At 42.3% G+C, this 20,687-nt stretch overlaps 1 protein-coding gene across 1 annotated transcript in view; it reads right to left on the bottom strand.

The window, feature by feature from the left end:
• The window catches only part of KIAA0556 (KIAA0556 ortholog), a gene marked incomplete at its 3' end in the record, with an annotated part of 26,933 nt that extends 6,897 nt beyond the window's left edge, over positions 1 to 20,036 (bottom strand). Inside the window, 10 exon segments of the mRNA XM_010137971.1 lie at positions 3,106 to 3,312; positions 3,639 to 3,753; positions 4,165 to 4,274; positions 6,332 to 6,489; positions 8,528 to 8,671; positions 9,334 to 9,595; positions 11,459 to 11,593; positions 13,810 to 13,892; positions 18,589 to 18,758; positions 19,975 to 20,036. Coding sequence (XP_010136273.1) covers positions 3,106 to 3,312; positions 3,639 to 3,753; positions 4,165 to 4,274; positions 6,332 to 6,489; positions 8,528 to 8,671; positions 9,334 to 9,595; positions 11,459 to 11,593; positions 13,810 to 13,892; positions 18,589 to 18,758; positions 19,975 to 20,036 — 1,446 coding nt within the window.
• Positions 20,037 to 20,687: the final 651 nt, after the last annotated feature.

Here is a 20,687-nt window from a genome sequence, read left to right as displayed (position 1 = left end):
CTGAAGGCAGTAACTACAGAGGTTTCCTTCTGAGGACTTTAGATGTGTGCCTAATGATGGGAAGGACAGAGCTCTGCCAGCATGTTCAAAGATGTCATTAACAGACCCACTTCTCAGGGTGGTCATCTTTGTATTCCAAGCTCTGATGGTTCACAATGTCTGCACCCCAGAGGCCTCTCAAAAAGCTTTGGGAGTCTATTATTGCTTTGAATGTCAGTTTGGGGCATAAACAGCCCAAGAGTGCCAGACAGTTTTAATCTTTTCTACATAAAAAACCAAAGAAGCCTCTCAACATCAAAGAAATGAAGCATAGCCCTCAAACCAGCATGAACCCAACTCCAGGATCAACTTCAAAGCTAGATCAGGTTTCTGGAGTCACACCATGAACAAGAATGATTAAAAAAATCATTTCCCAGCAGCAGACAACATTCGATGAGCCATACACCTCTCCAGACCTCTCAAGTCAGGACCTGATTTCCTACAAATCAATAGGTTCTGATGAGTGCTGAGATAGTGCCAGAGGTGCCTTCACAGGAGGGCAAATGCACACCAAAATGGGCTCTAGAGAGACCTGTTCATGCTTCTCCCTAGTTTCTCTGTGAAGTTGCACATGATCTTCCAAACAGTAGAAGCCATATCAAAGCCAGGTCAAGTACCGCATCCTGAGAGGCAGCTGTTAGAGATCATTTTGTTAATCAGTGGAAGTAACTTCTTTGGACCAAGGATACCCAAACTCTAGGACATACAGTCTTGGTCAGCGAGTCAAAGATCTGACACCAGAAAGTAATGGCACATTTGTGAATCCATAGCAAAACTCACAAGCTCACAAGACTGTGGAGGTCTCTCAGGACTTGTAAGCACAAGTGGTGGCAAAGTTTTTGCCTTCACATGATGCGCTCTAGTCTGGAGTTACTGTCTTTGCAACCAGTGCTGAAAAATCCAGTCCAGAAGTTCTCTGAACCATCAGGGTGTGTCAGGGGTAGGAATTCCATTTGCATGGATCGAGGGAAACAAAGTGAGAGTGGGAACATTCGCTCTTAGATTTTGTGGCTGTCTGGCCTGCAGTACTGCTTTGTGTGGGCACTGAAGGGATACCTGATGGCCAGTAAAGGAAGGCTCAAACACTGTGAAGGGGAATGATGGGGTCTGAGGGTTCCCCATCGTGAAGAAATACATTTGTTACATATTTCTAGAGTTACAGTTACCTGTCCTTGTTATCCTAAGGGTTAAAAGACCTATATATGCATACAAGAATCAAAAAGGTTTACAGAAAACAATTTGGATGAAATGTCTGATCTACATCATCTTAAGCATTACATCCCATCAAGGCACACCTGCAGTTGAGAGCTCCTGATGTTCTGCCAGGCATTTTTCTTTTGCAGCAGATCACGAAGGACAAGGGAGGAGGCAATTTAAGTGGTGTTCTTAAAAGTCTGCAAGGCTACTAAATAAACTCATAAATAAATTAAATCCCTCATCTTCTCTAAGAGTACGGCTGTTCTCAGAGACAAATGCACACCTACATGATCAAAGATGAAAGTGTTTTAACTGTGATAAAGTGAGTTTTCCACAAAGTCAGTTTTTATGTTCTCATTCTGTGGAAAATACGAGTTCCTTGGAGATGCATTAATTTGTTGTTTTTCTAACGTTCCCAAAAGCTCTCCTGTATGGTCTGAACTGTACACAAACTGTTATGACTCCTGGAGGAGGGTGCAGTGCAGTTATCACAGATCCACGCACTAACACCATATTTCCTGCCCACAGTCCAGCTCCAAGAGAGGAGGTTACAGTGTCACAAATCAAGGGAATTCATTAATCAATGAAACATAAAACCTCATTACTTAAGAATAATGGTAGATATAAATGAGAAATGCTGAGGATAACAGGTTTATAATGGCTTAATGAATATATTACTGCATAATTTATAATTACCTAGAAAGTCTGAGTGTCACTACCACTTCTAGTGAGTGTCACCTGCCAAAGAGCATGGCCGATAAAGGACACCCAAATTACATTTTTCAGGAGCCAGTAAGAAAGATCTCTCAAGTAAAAATATTTGTCTGCAAATAATACTCCATATTGAGTTTCAGCTAAATTTCAAAATGCTGCATATTTGCCCTCTTTCTAGTCTCATTCGCTTGCAAGCAGACAAGTATCACCAGCATGACAGGAGTTAGAATTTCTGTTTTTTAACAGACTAAGTCATTTAGTATCTTCACTCACTAAAATCACACGGATTTTTACTAGGCTCCTAGCTCCGAGGGCCCGTGGAGACAAAGGACACACCGCGAACATACAGCACAGACAGAATTATGGTTGTAAGAAGGGCCATGGACATTTGCTAATCTCTTCAGTAGCATCGGAATTTCAAACCAGTTATTGTCTTTTGTCCCTTCTCTTTAGAATGTGAGCTCCTCGTGTCTTCTCATCTTTCTATCTCAACAGAAGAGCTATGAAATACTTTTATCATGCCACACATTCTTCTTAATCTCTTGTTCAAAACTACCTACCTACACATTCTTATTCTTTCGTGAGTCCTTCCTAGGTAAAAGGATAACAAGGGGTAGGAGAAAATGATGTTTCCTTCTTAAGCTTACTTAAATTCATATCAAACACGTGGAAGAAGCTAGCAGTGAAGCTCCTACACCTTTAGATCACAAGAATTACTTAAGTTTATCAGCAGACATACCGTAAAAATGTGGAATTCCCCGTCCTTAAAGTTTGGTGATCTCATTCTACAGACACTATGATTATCTTACAATACCTTAAAAACTGAATGTGTTCTTTCATCCAAGACTATACCACAAAGTTCACGTATAGCGAGGCGGAGTTAGAGCTGCCTCCCTCCAGTCGCTCAGTTAAGTCAGTCAGGCAAATTAAGCAAATTCTGTTCTAAATCAAAAATAGAACTGAATGCCAACATCTTGGACAGGGAAGCTGGATTTGTTCATAGTAAGCAATATCTGTATTTTTTAAAATTAGGAGATAGTTGTTAAGCAAGTCAGGTCCAAAATGCAATCATGCTTCTAAACAAACAACCTACTGCTAGAATACTAAAGAAATATTATAATGAGAAATTTCACATCCAGGGCTAAGCAGTCTTACATTGAAGTTCTTACTGACCAAGCAGCACAAATCTCCTGGGGTGTCTATATTTCGAATGTCCACATCATAAGGAGACACATATATCTTCTTGTTGTATAAATCAAAGAACTCCACCTCGCTCAGGCCCACGTTTTCTGGATTTCCCCAGTTAGACAGAAGTTTCATAGTCACATAAATGGCATCACGTACTTCCATACTGGTTGCCATCTGGACCTGAATGAAATACGGTATAATCATAAGTGACAAAACAATAAATGTGGCACAAAACACTGTGAAGATTACCATACTGTCGAGCCAGAAGCAAAAGGCTTGCAAACTCAAGACTATCTGGACGACATTCAATCATTCTGGGTTCCATCAATCCCGCCCCTGTCATTCTGATGAACAAAGGAACAGTGATAAATTCTCTCCTCTTACCCTGCCACAGGTTTATTAGTTGGCATGGGGCAGAATCAGTGGAATACAGATCAGTCAATGGACTTTTATTTCAGGAATACTGGGACGCATCACTTATGACGCGCATAAACACAAACCTTCTCTCTCAACACAGGATCTACTTCAGGTTTGTTGTCCAACAGGAACGTGTCATTCTCACAGCCAGAACGGCTCTCAGGCTCGGGAAAGACTTCCAGAAGTTTCTTCTGTTGTCTGAAACATACGTATTCTTTAATGTGTCACTTCCTCATAATTCTTGTATTTTTAGAAAACAGTTTAGTTGGTGCAAAGGTGAAGAGATGACAGGATGGACCCATATACCCCACGGAAGAATCCCATGTACCACCAATGCTGAAAAACAACTTGGCTGCATTTCACAGTTTGGTTAGTGGGCTCCAGTTCTCAGCAGGTTCTGAAGCAGTCTGAGAAAGTAATACGTAGGGAACAGAAAGACAGAGAGAGATGTTGGCAGTTCCCTGATCCACAGAGACTGGCCCAAGGCTGGAATCTTCTCCCTTCAGGTATCTACCGATGATCTGGTGCAGTGGTACTACAATCACCTGGTGGTTTACTGAAAAATCTCTCTTCCGAAAAGAAAGCTGGCCCTAACAGAAGGATACTCACCTGCTTCCGAAAGGACGAATTCTCTCAGCAGCTTTTGTGACTGTGGTCCTTGCCTGGCCTTTTTCTGGTGTTTCGGCCATTGCAGAATCAACAGATAAAACAGAAGAATTCTTCTAAATAAAAAAAAAAAAAAAAAGCATGTTTCATTCACATTGTTCTCCACACATCAACAAGCATTAATCTGCACCTCCAGAATAAATAGGCGTTTGTGCCCAGCTCTGGACTCAGTTAACCTGTAACTATACTGAGTTAAAGCTCACGTAACAGAATTGGTCTTGATTTGCAATAAGAGAGCTGAGCTTGAAGGTTGATTCTCTGTGTGGAAGAAAAGAAACATAAAAGTATCTGCAGATGACTGTTTTATACATACGTGTGCCTGAAATTCCATTACAGACATTTGATAGGACTCAAAGTTGGCCGAAGCTTTGGCACAGGTCTGCCTAGAATTACTCCTTCTCCAAAAAATGGAACAAAGACTTTTAAACCCCAAAAAGCTCAGTTTTATTACAATAACAATCTTGATTTATTTTTAAAATATAGAACTATCAGTGGTGATTATCTAAGAGAAAACAAAGGAGAAGTTCTGCAGTTCTTCCAGTGCTTTGGCTCTTCCTCTGCCTGCACCCCACTTTGTAGGTATACTCTGATCCCTTTGATCTTTTTCCTAACAATTTGTTGGTAGCTTCTGTCAGAGACAGAATACTCAGTACAGTGATCAACCGGCAGATGAGTCCTTCTGTTCTTGGGTCATTCCATTTCTCTAATTTTCGAAGAGCAAGAGAACTTAGAAGTTAATTACATTTTTAGTATTGAAAATTCTGCATTGTCATACATTTAAATATCAAAGGCCAAGTTCCACAATCCCTCAATTCTGTAAGTAAAATTAAATTACTTCTCAGTCTTAAAGCTGACCTAAATGATTTTCCAGAACTCACAGCATGTTTTTGAAACTCCATCCCAAGTGTCAGGGCAAAATTACATCTATTTTCAGTATTGTTTCATTATTTTTCATTTAAGCGCGACAATATTAAAATTAGTCCTAATGTTAGCAGGAAGATACATTATGTGAGAACATTCAATGGAATTTGTTCTATCAATCACATAGCTATAAATATCTGAAAAACAGGAGGAATAAGATTGAAAAGTAAACCTAGATGGTGAAACCATTTGTAAAGTACTTCCCTACAGCAAAAGAACATTTCCACCACCACTCCAAACCAAAACTCCCCACAAACCTAATGCTGGCTCAACGATGGCAGCGGATACATATTCATCATCGCTCCAACTGCCAGCTTCAGGGAGCACCAGCTGAGGTTACAGCAGTCAGCTGCCTCGGGAACAATCAGAATTCAAATGAGTAACTTCTGGAGTCTCTGGGCAACTCTCTTTCCCTTCCCATAAAAATGAGTCTCCTAAACTGGCAGCAGACTTTGAATCCACGAACACTGCCCGTAACAGGTACTTCTGGTTATGCTCAAATTGCTTCATGCCCTTTCTTTCTGTTAGGAGAACTGAATTATTGGTTACAGTCAAAGTTTAGCTAGGATCCTCAGCACAAACCTCCTCATTCTTACTGAGAATTCCTCATTCTTACCTTACTGAGGAACACTGGCCTGACCTGAATCAGAAGGGAATGGATTTTTGCTGATCTTGTTTATGAGTTTTTAATTGTTCTTAAACATTGCTGTTGGAGATAAGAGACGTATGGTTCGGAAAACCTTACTAAAGCTAGCTTACTAAAAGCTAGCAGCGTACTGACAGCTCTGCTCCAGAAGCAGAGCGTGTATTAATGGCGAAGAGGGCCCATATTAATGGGTCCAGTCGGAAGGTAAAATTTATTGGTATGGAAATCACATATTATCTTCTTTAGGAAGCTTCCAGGGTGGAAATGGCTCAAGCAGGCCTGCAGCTGTGTGCATTTGACTGGATAGACATCTTGTGTGCCTGGTCTATCAGCTGCTCAGCAGTCTCTGAAATCAAGAGAGCACTGTGGGATGCTATCCCACGGAAGGAGATGAAAGAAAATCACCCTATGGAAGAATAATACAAATACAATTACACTTAAGAGGCATCTCCATTCATTCAGACACAATCCTGATGTGGAACAGACTGTAATTCAGGGGGTTTGCTACTCGATCAAACAGCCCTCCCCTGCATTCTGCCGTACCTTTTGAGGGCTCGAGGAAATGGTCTGCAGATCTCTCTCCACGGCTTCATTTTCCATTTGTATTGCCTTAATCATGGCTGAAACACAGGGCTCAGGGTCCTTCCCACACACTTTCTTTCGTCTTGCTAAAAGCAGTCTTTCTGGTCGACTTGATGATCCTGCTGCCAAAAGGAGGAAGGAGCAGTCCATTTGTCCGGACACATAAGTAGGAAACATTACAACAGCACACATCTCACACAAGCAAGGCTGAATTGCTCCAATTTGCTTTCATATTAAGATTCCAGGTCACATCTACTCTAGACAACAGCTGAAACAGTGTCATAAAGAGGAGGGAAAGTGATAAATGAGAAACATCATTGTTATGCTTTAGGATTTTTTTGTACTTGCTTTGTTCCAGTACTTAATGGAAACGCCTTGTAACAGTTCATTGAAAAGAGGTAAATATAATTCAGCACATTAGAATTTTTCAACATAACTGGGGTGTTCAGCTAGTCTGGAGGAATCCCCAGAGTCTTCTAGCAAAACAGGGGGAGTCAGGAGTTGCTATTTGCAAGGCAAAATAAATGACCTTCTCACTTAAGCAGTCATCAAAATGGCCATATGCATCCCAATCTTCCCACACATCACGGAGAAATAGAAACGTCACAGCCTATAAACAGGTTTAAAAGAAAGGAAATAAAATTTAACAACAGAGGATCTGAGCTTGGACTAAAAGAGAACCACAGTAGTTAAATTCCAAAGAGGAGCACAGTGGTTATATTCAAGGACTTCAAAAGTCAAGGGAAGGGCAGAGACTGAAGCTGTACAGACATTTAGATCACGAGAAGATACTGAAGAACAGGCTGGTACAGAAGCGTGCTCACAGCGCTGCAGGGAGGTTTACCAAGCGGGAGAGCAAAGTGGCAGGGGCTGCTAGTAACAGGAGGTCTACGTGGAAAGTCAGCAAGTGAAAACTGAGCTGAGATTTCCGTGTATTCGTTAAGTGCCATCTACACTCCATGCCAGCTAGACTCAAAAAGAACTTTCAACAAGCATTGGACTTCTCTGCATATACTGGGACAGAATAAAGTCCTTTTTATTTTTCTGTACTATACCAACCCCCTGAAATGAAATTCCTTTAAAGATCCAAAGTGATAGTTGGACAGAAGCAGTTCCAGCAAGCCCTATTATAAGCTGAGAAAATGCTACACACATCTTTGGAAGGCTGTCAAAACAGGCATCTGCTCGGCCAGATGGTGGGTGAGGGTCTCAGAAGTTACAGAGGATTTATTCTGAAGCCAGAAGGAATTAGCTTCTTTTTCTCAGTTTGGTTTTCTGCCAATTAAGGAGCTAATATTTTGATTTTTCAAACCCGTTAGCTTTACTGCTTGGTTCGGACACATCTGGATTTTGCTTTTTTTGAAAAAAAGTGACTTAACCAGAGTATGGTAAGGCTGAGAACTTCATCCCAGACTTTTCAAGACTCAAGCTCAGACGATTTCAGTTACAGACTGTGATAAAATAACAGCTGCAGCCATGATTTCAGCCCCTCAGTTTGGGGTTTGTTGGGGTTCATTTAGCCCAGGTAAAGACCACACCTCAGCAGCAGATTTTTCCAATAAGCAGCAGTGCCTCCAGAACGGTGCTCTCCAGTCCAGGAAAAACAGTTGCCACTATGGCAGCAGATACTGGCATATCTACCGAGCACTGGAGATGGATCTGCAGTGCTCAAGGTGTAGTTCCAGCACAGTCCCAAGAAGCAACAGAGCTAGTTTTGCTGTGCTGTGCGAAGCTGCCTTTACTGCTGTAAATGCATTGTGTTAGCATGTTCCACCAAAGCGTCAGCTGCTGATTTTGACAAGACACTGCTGTTAACGCCCCAGGGAACCAGTCTCCCCAGGGAGAGTGAGAAACACAGAGTAAGGACAAGGACTGAGAGAGAGGAAAAAGTCTTATGCCATCAAAACAAAAAGAAAAGGAAGGTAGGAAAGTTGCAGCAGAAGACTGAAGTATACAGGCTCTGTACTTAGGACAAAGCATGTGAGATGGTAAACACAGCAAGAAAAAAACTGAAAAAAGCACCACACACACACACACACAACAGAACAACAGTTAAGAAAAATCACGTAACAGGCATGGGCTGAAATTACAACCAAACCAGAGGGGCAAAAAGCATGAAAACTCTCCTTATTGACATTATATGTTCTTATTTCTTACTAGAACAAATTCTTTCATGTCTTTCCTCATGCAAGAACTCAGCAGAGAGTGGCTGAGTCATTTTTTTTACCACTGTTGGTCTGACAGGAATGTATGTTTCAGCATTATCTTTTCTTTTTGCTGAGAGAACTCATACTGGCTTCACTTCCGCAAGAGAATAAGGGAACAGAAATAATCAACTTCAGAGTTATTTAGAAGCAGCCAGCCAGAGAAAATATACTGGACCTTGACTGCTAAAATTTTGCCACTTTAATTATGCTGGCATAGTTACAGGGATAACTTCGTCCTCTCTCCCTTCATTGACGCTGTTCAATTGATGCACAAATACATATGCGTGGCTTCCACTGCCTTAATACATCATAAAATAATAAAATACATCACCATAAAGCACCAATAGATCTCATCTGCACCAAATATTTACCTGCCTTACAGACAAGTAAAGCAAAAAGAAAAAAAGTCTTGAGTCACTTATATTAACAGTTACATCAAAATTAATTCTTAAAATACAGTCAAAAAAAGAAAAAACCCCCCAAAACCTAAACCCAATAATGCATCTGAAATGAAAGGCGAGGAAATTTTGAGAACTACTGAATGTAAGTCAAGGTTTGGTTTCTGCTTGAAGAGGCTGCAAGTCTCCCAAACCAACCAGGAGATTAAACTTACAGGTTTGCTAAAGAACAACAAAAATCATGAGAGAATGGAGTAACCATTAACGACCAACCAGCAGCAACCCCCTTCAAAGCAATGCTCTCAAAGAATTATTATTCTTCTAGTATTGCAGTCACGTGTAATACACGGAGACTTACTACTTTGATCCTGGTTGAACTCCAGCACTGCATGGGCAGCAGAATCGAGGCCAGAGGATCTCCCAGCACCCTGATGCTCAGCAGTTTCTTTCTGCAGGGATCCACTGCTATACAGCTGGAGGCCTCCAAAGCTCGTAATGATTTCCTCAGTGGCAGATGACTCTGAAGACAGATCCTCTTCAACAGAGTCATAATCATCACTGAGAGAGTCTTCTTCCATCCTTTTCTCTTCTTTGCTGAGCTGTGAGCTGCTTCTCAATTCCTGGTACAATTCAAACAGAGTTGTCAGAAAAGCTCAAACATGTATTTTAAAATAAACCAGCGTGGCTGCCTCTTCCTTCCTGAGGAGAAAGAACCACCTTCTAATTAACTCAGAGCCATGATGCTGCTAGAAAAATTCGTGCCATGTCTTCACTCCTCTGCTGAGGACTTATGAAAAAACATCATCCCACAACTCCTTTGTTCCTGCTCATCAGAATCCTTGCAGGACAATTCTGAAAGAATTTTCATGTGCAAAACCGATTTTTAGGAACAAGTTACAAACAGGCAGTAAGTACTCAAGAGGGCAAGGGCATCTATTTTTCCAGTCTCACAGTGTTAGATTATCAGATCTTTTGGCTTGCTGTTTACTCCAATCCAGATTTTCCAAATGCCTTCACAAGACTGCAAAGCTCCTGTGATAGCAGCTTCTTTATAAGTAATTGGCCAGATGATAATGGCCCTGTCTTGTACACATCTGCACTTCAATATACAGTAGTAAAGACTTGAGTGGGTAGACTGTAACAGGATTTTGTGCAAAGATGAATCTATTTTGAAATTTACTGGGGAAAAAGCTTCCCTGACACTCTCAGCATATGCCACAAACAGCAGAGGTGCTACTGCAGAGCCCTGTGTTGTTCTGAATGCAAAAGGAAACGATCTTGCATATCTTAAATACTTTTTTTCCTACTTTGTTGTATTAGTTTGAGATAGGTATAGGTAAGCAAACTGTAGGAGTAACATGAAAACCTGCAGCTGTCTTAGCCTGTGACAGCACACATTCAGTTTGCAGTGAAAGCTTCAAGCTGCTCTTCTGCTGGATTACACTTGGTAGGGAGTCCGCCTCGACAGAAAAAGAACAAGCAAACAGGGTCAAACGAGGGTCTATCAGCAACCTGAGGCTTGATATTGAGCATGGCTTTAGGACAGTCAGGACTAATATTTCTAGCTATTTGACAGGCTTTCCTTTTGGCTTGAAACCTCAAGATGTCTGCATTGTAACGAGATTCTAGAAAACACATTGTAGCTCCAGGAGAACTAGAAGTATTTTCATCTGGGATACAAAGAAAAGCGGGGTTTTGGTTTGAAATTATTAACTTCTTACTTACACATAAATGTCCATTACTGTGAACAAGTTACTGGTTTGTAGAGCAAAAACCCCATAAGCTCAAAAGCAATATAGGAGAGTAGGAAGATGCAAGCTAGGAAAACACACTTGGGAAGTTCGTCTGATGTCAGTGGTAAAGCTGCAGACAGTTTCATATACAGATGCCACTCCACTATCCTGAAAAGCTTTACTGATGTCACTAAATGGTTAGGCAAAAAACCATTAATAAATTCTTGTTCATTTATTTATGCACTTTAAGAACAGGACATTTGTGAAGTGTGCTGGAACAAACCGCAGTAAGTAATCCAAGGGAAGGCTGAACTGCCGAACAACGGAGTCAATACAGCAACAGCCCCTGAACACGCAGCAATTTTAGCATGATTATTCAAAAACTAACCTAAACCTAGTAAAAGCTGTTGCTTAAGGTTTCTCTAACCTGACAGCCAAGGGTGACGCTCCTGTGACAACCATTAAATGAACTGTAAGAGTCTCCTTGCATGAAACACCTCGATTCTGACCAGAGATAATATTCCACCTCTTTAAATTTGGACTTAACATGGTATAGTTTTGCTGACTGAAATTAGCTTTTCCAAGTACTTTCACTTTTCATTTTTTCCTTCTTTATGTCACATCAATAGGAAAGCATCTAGTGACAGAAATACAACGCTGTGTTTGAAGGCTGCATCAAAACTGATGCCTGGCATGTTCACGTTTCAGCTGACACCACCATGAACGATAGAAGGGAACTGCCAGTTGTACCTGGGAATAAGAGAGAGTATCATCACCATTTGTCTCCACACTCAAGCTTTCATAAGGTTCAAAATCCTCAGAGTAGTCAAGAGGAGGTTCAATGCAGAACTTAGCCCCATCTTCTGTTTTAATCTCCACAGTTTCCTGTTAAAAGAAGCAGTCAAAGAAATTAGACACCTTTTGTGTTATCAGCAGTACAAATCCAATCAATAATCAATACATTTTACATTTCAATATCTAGAACAAGCAAAGCTTTTCCCCTCTGTTCCATACAAGGTTTCTGTCCCACCCTGAGCTCACCTTTGGGCCCCTGCATCGACAGGACAAGAGACATTGAACAGAAAAAAAAAAATCCGTTAAATTCCATCTGAACAGAAGAAAAAATTTTACTGCAAGGGTGACCAAACACCAGAGCAGGTTTCCTGGAGAAGTTTCCTGAAGCTTTCATCTGTAGAGTATTCAAAACCTGCTGCTGCTGGGCTCCAGCTGGAGCTGGGGCAGCCCGAGGTGTGGCCAGCAAGGCTGAGGATGGGGCTAGCCCTGCTGCAGGCAGAGCTCTGGCTCTAGAGTGGCACGCCTGCCTGAGGGACCTGATGAAGGGCAACGGTCCCAGGCAGCCTGCTCTCGCTGACCCTGCCTGAGCACAGGGACTGGACTAGACGATCTCCATTCCCACCACAATAACCCTGTGACTGTGTAGCAACTATGTATGAAAACAACTATTTGAAGTAATTGCAACTTGTGAAGATGTGTTACTCTTGTCTATAATACAATGAGGGAGAATGAGTTACACCACAAGCATCTGAGCACCAAGATTTCTTTGCCTCTGTAAATGTCAGGCACAGCTGCAAAAGTGGTCAAATTAATTTGTTCTACTTCATAACCGGGATGCAATCGCAGGATGCACACACTCAGGTACCCAAGCATGGTTAAAGAGGGGAAGAAGGTTTCAGAAACTCATCTTTCCACAGCACAGAATTGCAGCACTCCAACCGGTGACACAAGAGAAAGCAGGAAGCGCACATACTCTCAAGGAACACAGTTATCAGTTATTTTTTCCCCCCACTTTTGAATGCTGGGGCATAGAGATAATCTCATAAGTGAAAAATGGGAAGGGGACTGTTTTGCTGAAGGTACCGCGTGATCCCAAATCTGTGTATGCCACCGACATCAGTTATCTGGTGTTCAAACACTCCTCCACCATCTTCTAAGTGCCAGGAGCAGAGACGTCCCAGAGAGAACTTCCTATGGCAACCTGGCTTTTGACAGAATGTCTTCTTTCAATCTGCCTGTCTTCCCCCCCTCACAGCACATCCCAGGTTTGACAGTTTCGCAGAGGAATTGCCAGGCCCTCCAGCTATCCAACAAACCCACAGGGAAAAGCACTGGGACAGTAAGCTGCTGCCTGGCACAACCTGCATCTTGCCCAGTGGCTGGACATTTCCCTAGCTAAATAATTCCTGCTGCTCATTAATAGACTGTAACTCTGCTACCCCTCCATCCAGTTGGATAACAGACTTGAGGGATCTCTCTGAGCTAGTCTCGTGTAGTAGCTAGTTTTTAGTGCAGCTACCTGTATTTGGCCAAATTTCCTACCCAGCTAGAGGAGATACCTCCTCCTTCCCTTGGCTCTTGTGATCAGAAGGATGGAGGTTACGACTAGCCACACATTTGGCAAATTTAGCGAACAAGTTTTGCCAGGCCAGTATGTAAGCAATGATCTACCGAGAGAAATAGCAGCTGAGGAAATGAATCCAGCTAAGCAGTGAAGGTGATAAAATAATGCAGCCTTAAAATCTGAATGTGCAATATTTGCTGCAAGGAAAGAAAACCTGCACAACATGAAGGTTTTATCCACAGCGACACAGACCCCGGATCCCCAGACACTCAAAGCACGGCCTGGACATCCAGCAGAACAATTGCGAATCAGGTAGGGTAATTATTTGGGTGACATGTCTCAAATGTACAGAATTCACATTTGTTCTGTTAATTAAGTCATACTAAACAGGTTAAGTCAGATCCTTCTCGAGGCCAAAAGAAAGCAAGACCATTGAGGTTTCTCCAGTGAACCAACTACTATATAACTGATGACTCCACATTTCTTACAGGCAGGGTATTCTTATTATCTATATGCGTCTTCCTCTCTTCTGATCTACAAGAATTTGTCACAAATTACAACTCAAGCTATGCAAATTACACCTCTGTGTCCCTCAATACGTTGCAGGGTGGAGAACAGTAGTGACTCAGATTCTACAAGAGTCCTAGCTGCCCGCTATCTACTAGTTGCAACCGATTTCTCCTAAAATTATTTATGATGTCAGGATCAGTTCAAAGCCGCGTTCCTTCAAACAGTTCCTTACCTGCCGCCAAGTTCTGCGTTGTATTTTGCTTGGTGCACTCTGTGTGCTGTGTCCTTGCAACCCACTGTCGTCTAGCTGGGCTGCTTTTTCAGAATGCAGAGATAAGAATTAGAAGACAGAAAACAGAAATACAGTATTTGACAAGATATACCCTAGTTCACAGGGGTTTGGGGTTCTTCCTCTCCTCCCCTCCCCAAGATGAGGGCAGGAGAGTAAGTCTTTGCCATGTGACCAGTATCAACAACTGAAAAGGCGTTGCACTTCAGATACTGGCCAGCTGTGTATCAGTAGCAGGAGCTCTGAAACTCTTCAAGTCATCATCACGTGTATTCAGGAGAACAAACGGATCAAAGATACAGTAGCTTAACAGCAAGTTAAGCCCCGCATTCACTGACATTAAAGTATAGAAGAATGTTCTAGATCAGGGTGTACATCACCCTAACTCCTATTTGGGCAGACAGTAAGCTGCGGTAGGAAGCCAGATGAGCCCAGAACCCGCCGTACTGAGGCAGACTGAGAGACAGGCTCCTGGTGAACAACTGGGGACAGGCCAGGTCCACAAGGTAACCGTGTGTATTTACCCTCAAACTAAGGAAACATGAGGCTCTGGCAGATTAAATATTAGGTATTTAAGGTACTGTGCAAAGAAAGATTCTACATGTACAAGTCAAACGAAGGCTAAACAATCATCTTCCTTCATTTCTAAGGCAGGGAAGAGTTGGTTCCAGAACCTTTGCCATAATTCTGGGTATGTGCTACCTAAAGGTGCATCATCCCAGGGTGACAGAGCACACAATTTCCTTCGATTTCCAAGAAGAACTAAGGGTCCTGTGCTGGAAATGGTCCCAATTTACAGCAGAACAGTGGATTTTTGAGAAGATGCTTTGGTTGAGACAGAGACAAACATCTTGCTGGTCACATAAGCACCCTCAGTGGAGCAAGGACACCACCAACACTCTCAACAGCATCCCAAATAAAGGCATCTCATTTCCTGTGTCCAAGACAGATTTACAGCTTCCATTTCTTCTCAGTGGAGAAAAATAGCTGACGCAAAACCTGTTTTCTTTAAGTCATAATTTAATGGCTGCCCTAAGCCAGCAGAAACTGGCACTACCAATAAAAGAAGCAGTCATCCTACAAAGGTCACAGAATCCCAGACAGATTTAGTTTGGAAGGAACCTGTGGAGGTCACCTAGTTCAACTCCCCATTCAAAGCAGGGCTCACTTCAAAACTAGATCAGGCTGCTCAGTACAACTCTCAACACCACATTTTCTTCTTTGGGCTGGACAACTCTACACTCACCCGTGCAGTGAACTGTTCGGAGAATTGCTAGGAGCAGGTTTTCCCTGAGGAAAAATACAAGAGATCACTTTTTAATGGTAGTCAACTTGCGCAGTCTGGTTGTCCACGAGATTGGACAAATGTTGGTACAAGTGGATGAGAGACAACCAGCACAGGGTGGCACCAGTCTGGGGGGAACATGCTTATTAACATGCTTATGTCAATTTAGAGTGATTATAAAACTACACGGCAAGAAGAACAAGATGTTGTTCTATTGCTTCAGTGTGAAGCATGTCTCTTACGCCTGAAGCAGGACTAAGAACAGAGGAGAAAAGGAACAGACTGCTCCAAGGAAGGAAGAGACCTTCCAACTACAGTAGCTCCTGCTACTCCATTAGGCTGTTCCTGAGGAACTCCAGAAACACTTTGCAGCCCTCAGCACTGGCACCGATTGCTGCAGGGCTCTTCTGGCACTGAGGGTGAACTGTCCTGAGATTACCACACTAGAAGTGTGCTCTGACACTGCTTTGAGACAGAACTGGAAGCTTCTTTCACTTTCATTTCCTAACCAACCCATCTCTCCTAAGCAACCGCCCAGATGGGCACACACACTTGTGTGTGCTCAAATGGAAGCAGGAAAAGGGGACAGGGTAGGACTCAGGCTACCACTGCTGAGTGGTTGGTTTTCAGAACTGTTTCAGTATTTTGTGATGGATCCACATTACCAGGTCTCTCTAAACCAGGAAAATCAGTAGTTCAAAACCCCGGCAGTTCACACAGCTGTGCTAGTCATCTGTTTTATACCATGACTTCAGAACAAAAACATCCTTCTCATGGGATGGATGGGATGCGAACACCAACCAATACCTGTTTTGTCACACAAAACAGGTCCACTGGTATCATTCCCCTGGAGACCAGAGCTGACAGTGCCCATTCTAGTAGCCAGGAACTCAGCAGTACATCATCAAAGCATTAGTCATAATCAAAGGAGACCCCAAGCACCCTTAAGCTACATCTTTGTGACTACACCGACGTTCCCTGGAAGCACATACGTGGTCGTGAAATGATATACCTAGAGATCAGCGTCACTACCTGAGAAGCCCATCATTTACTTTAATCCAATTACCAAGCCTCAGCACAAAATGTTTATCAATCACTATTACCATTAATTACTCCCAGGGAACACAGACAAAAGAAAATAGTCCAGACAAATAGATTTATGATGACACCTTCAGGAGCCACAACGAGGGATCTGTGCCCATTCTGTACCATCAAGTATCACACATTTCTAATTTTTCAGTGAAGACTAATCCTATAGATGGATGCTTTAGAATAATGGTGCAATAACTCTCATGGGAGATGGATAGGGAAGAAAGTTCAGTGTGGTATCACTGCTAGAAATCATTTCTGTACGTGAAATCATATTCAGTCATTGAGAAGAAATGCCTAAAAGGAAACAGAACACAAAGTTGCCAAGGTACTACCCCCAGGTCAGAAGCTTTTACAGATCACCAGTGACTCCCCCTCTGGACTCCAGCGGCAAAGTCAAATGGAAGAAGAAAACTGAGAGGATGAGGATTCAGGTGATACCTTTCACTGCAGCTACACGTGTTTAAAGTACCAACACTGGACATAGCAAACCACTGAGCTCTCCTCTGCAGGGACAATGCTACTGTCTCTGTGTTGATGGAGTTGAGGAAAAGAGCAGAGACTGCCACTGAAGTCTCGAAAGGTCCCCAAGACAAGCTGAACTATTTTACCTTAATTGAACCAAAAGGCATTAAGCAACCATAAAAATAAAGAGTTTTGGTTAACTTTAGAGGCAAGAGCTGCACAACAGAACCTTCAGAGGAAATTTCTCCTGAGAGAGTTCTGTTACAGTGGCTGCCACAATATCCCGGCACGATTTTTGGACCATCAGGTCAAAGATGTTGTTTTGCATTCTCTTTAGCTACCTAAAGGTGCATCATCCCAGGGTGACAGAGCACACAATTTCCTTCGATTTCCAATATCTGAGAACATGAACTTTTTCACATCACTACACGCAAGTTTTTACTTTCATATAGAACAGTGAAACTCAGGGACTAGCCAATTCCCCGTCACCAGCCCATATAACCTGCAGGAAATTCTACAGCAGACAGCTAAGCCTGCACACACATAAACCTGGAAAAAAATATCATGTAACCAGCGTAGCAGGAAAACAAAGGGGGAAAAGAGACGGAGGTTACAGTCGTGGTTAAAACAGCTACTGAAATAACAGTTTGTTTCCAGTACTCTTGAGATTGACAAACTTTCAATCATAATAAATTCCCCTATTAACTTTGTAAACTCTTTCTCTTCAATTTTAGGTGAAAATAAAGCTTAAGCAGACACCACCTACACAGCAACACATTAAAAAACAGACTCTAAGACAGACAGGTTGCAGCAAGCGTGAGGATAATGGACTAAGGTCGGTAAACCGCTTCACACAGGGGTTTAGCAAAATCGACTCCATTTTCATTATGCTAAACAGATTAGAAGGGCAGTAAATTCCCACTTTATACCTTTATACATGCAAAATTGTTACTGTCACTCCTGTTGCTCTGTCTGACAGACTTAAATTAGAAACAAAACACACATTTTTAAATAAAGCCAGCTAATCACTGACAGAAAATGGTAGAATTTCTTCACATCAAATATTTAAATAAAGATTACCTGTCTTTCAAAGACAGCTCTTATAGCTTACACATAATTTACACACTGAATGCGGCTATTACTGGATCTAATTTGATTATAGTCTATGTCACCAAATGTCATTTGTCAACGGGACACCAGACTTAGATAACATGGAAGCCCATCAGATGTTAAAGCCTGTGAACAGTCTCAGACAAGGTTAAACCATCACTTTACACAACATTTTACACACATTTCTAATGTTCTAGTTTTAGTTCTTATAACTGTTTAACAAATGGGGAAGTTAAACGTTGGGATTAGTCAAGGATCAACTGAGAAATTGCTAGGGTGTTGCAGAAGCTGTTCCTTACACACAGCCAGCTCGAGCACTTTGATTAAAGAGTCCCACAGAATATTTATTCCAGCCTCAAACACTGCTGTCTCCTCATCACAGCCTGAGCAGTAACCCCAGCTCTGATGAGTCAATGACCAAAGCAGTTCTAGGCTGCAATCTCTGGTTTTGCTGGGCCAGAATTCCGGGCCAGCTGTAGCCCGTTAGCAGTTTGGAGTCTGGCTACGGGTGAATCCCATCCCAGAAACCTCACCCTCAAGGTGAGGAGGTTCTGCTTCCCCATTTGTCGGTACCACCACCCATTTGCTGAGACAAGTAGAACCTTGTGTACTTTACTTTGGCATTAGTTCTGCTGCTTTGTTAAGTCCATTTTGCTTTCAACGCATGGGTCTCTCTCCTTTTCCCAATCCCCCTTCTCTGCTGGGCGGTAAAGCAGCTGCTGTAGTTTAGCCCCAACACGGGCTAAACACAGACAAACTCTCACCTAACTCACCATTTGTCCTGGTGGTCTTTGCCTCATTTTTAAGGTAGCCACGTGACTTGATTTTTCTGTGGTAATTTCCCCGCTCTGAATTAGCTCCGTTCAGATACAGAGAAAATCCTTGTTCTAACTGCTCCAGTCTGACTTGTATAGGATCCTTCCTTCTTAAACGTCTCAAGAGCCTGAAAAGAGGGGAGAGCACTTCCTCCTTAGGCAGCACATGCACAGATAGTCAGATTAACAACAAATACAACAACACACAATGTCACAAAGCTGAAAAATATGTTCAGGTAACAATTTCTGAACACAGCTTCCAGGAGCTGTTCCTGTTCTGCAGGGCTTGTACAAGTTCCCACACACTGTGACCTAAGAAGTTTAACTAAGCCTCTCCCTCCTGATGTTTGTTCCAGGTTGTTTCTCATTTGACATTATTTTTTCCAATGTGGTATTTAGTATAGTTAACTTTTCCTCTTGAGAATTTTTAAGAGTTTTACTTAGAATTTCAAAAAGCTTAAAAATAGTTGTGCTCTCTTCAAGAAAAAAATAATTTGTGTTTCAAAACTTGAGGGGGAAAGTCCCCAGTCAACAGAGCAGTTAGAGGCAGAACAAAACTAAAGTCTGGCTAAAACAGCATTAAACCCCCTTCCCTCCTCAGGCTCAATTTCAGTGACACACATACCCTTCCTCTTCCAAGTCTCGCATTCTCTCCACACGTCCCCACAGTGCTCTGCAGGAGCACCCAGCCCCTGCAGCCACCGCTCTTGAACCCTCCCAGGCTGCTCCAGCTGGTGATGCTTTGGCACAGGAGGGGCTGGTTCTCTTCATTTGGGACCCTGCAGGAACCAGCTGTGACCCGCTCCCACACAGGCTACTCTGCAGCCCCTGTGGTCCAAAACCACCAGGGATGTCCTTTTCTGCAAGGTACAGCGACCACCTGCTCGTCATGTGGAATTCAGTGCCGTTTGTTTCCACCAAAATTCAGAATCAGAGCTTTCATAATAAGGATGCAAGTTGTACAGTGGTTCTGACAACAAAACCTTGCCCCTTAACAACATCCTCACGTGGTGTGAGCTGCCAGTTATTTCTGAATCTAGAATCTCCTGCTCTATAAACAAAAACCTTCCCTGCAAGCCAAGGAAGCAGTATCTACTTTGTTAATAAATTTATCTCCATTTTAAAGCATGCTGAAGAAATATTGTGATCTCTAGAAATAAGAATGTTGAGGTACTTGGCAACTGAAGAGAAGAAAATCACCTGAATGCTTTAAGACACTGCAAGTCAGACTTTGCATCACAAATTTAAAAAACAAGTTTTTAAACTAATATTCACAACTGCTGATTTTAGATAGTCCACAACAGATACTATACACTCAGTGGCGGTAAAAGTTCTGTATCTCACCGGTTTCTCTGCTGAAGGGATATTAAGTATTCGTCATGTTTTTCACCAAAGTCAGTCATCATGTCCTTAATATAAAGCTGAAACGAGAATATAACTGTCACACTGAAGTACGGAAATTATTTATTAAAGTTCTGCTGGTGTTGCACCGTCAGGAGTCAAGAATGCTGTAAACTGAACAAAGCTCCTCCTTCAACAAAGCATAGAACTGTCATATATAGAACTCAAATAAAGTTCCTGAAGAACAGAGGAAATGTTACTTGTTTACTATTTTTTAGAACCCTCCATAATCTACCGAAGAGCCTAAAAATGGGAGGTATATGCTACAACACATTTATAATCTACGAATTGACAAGCAAGTCCTGGGGCACAAGCTGAAAGGGCCCAAAGCCCAACTGTAGGATGATGTTCCTGCATTGCTACTGCTCATGAGGCCAGTTAATCCGAGGACTTCTTCACTGCAGGGGCTGTATATATTTAAAGTGTTTGAATAAAGATTTTATCTTGTCTTCTTTTCAGGAAATAGGAACTTTCCCAGCAATTCCCACCAAGTATCCCCGAGCTGCTGCTGCCAGTTGTGGGAGGGTGCCCTCCTACATGCTCAGAAGTTTAAACTTGCCACCAAGACGTTTAATTTAGGTCTATACCAAAAGACAGCCCGTATGTTTGCCTCTTACCGACTGCAGAGTATCTCTGCTAAAACACAGCCCCTTCCC

This window comes from Buceros rhinoceros, unplaced genomic scaffold (assembly GCF_000710305.1).
Source record: "Buceros rhinoceros silvestris isolate BGI_N320 unplaced genomic scaffold, ASM71030v1 scaffold21760, whole genome shotgun sequence".
Taxonomy (NCBI): domain Eukaryota; kingdom Metazoa; phylum Chordata; class Aves; order Bucerotiformes; family Bucerotidae; genus Buceros; species Buceros rhinoceros.
This window is presented reverse-complemented; position numbering and strand designations above follow the sequence as displayed.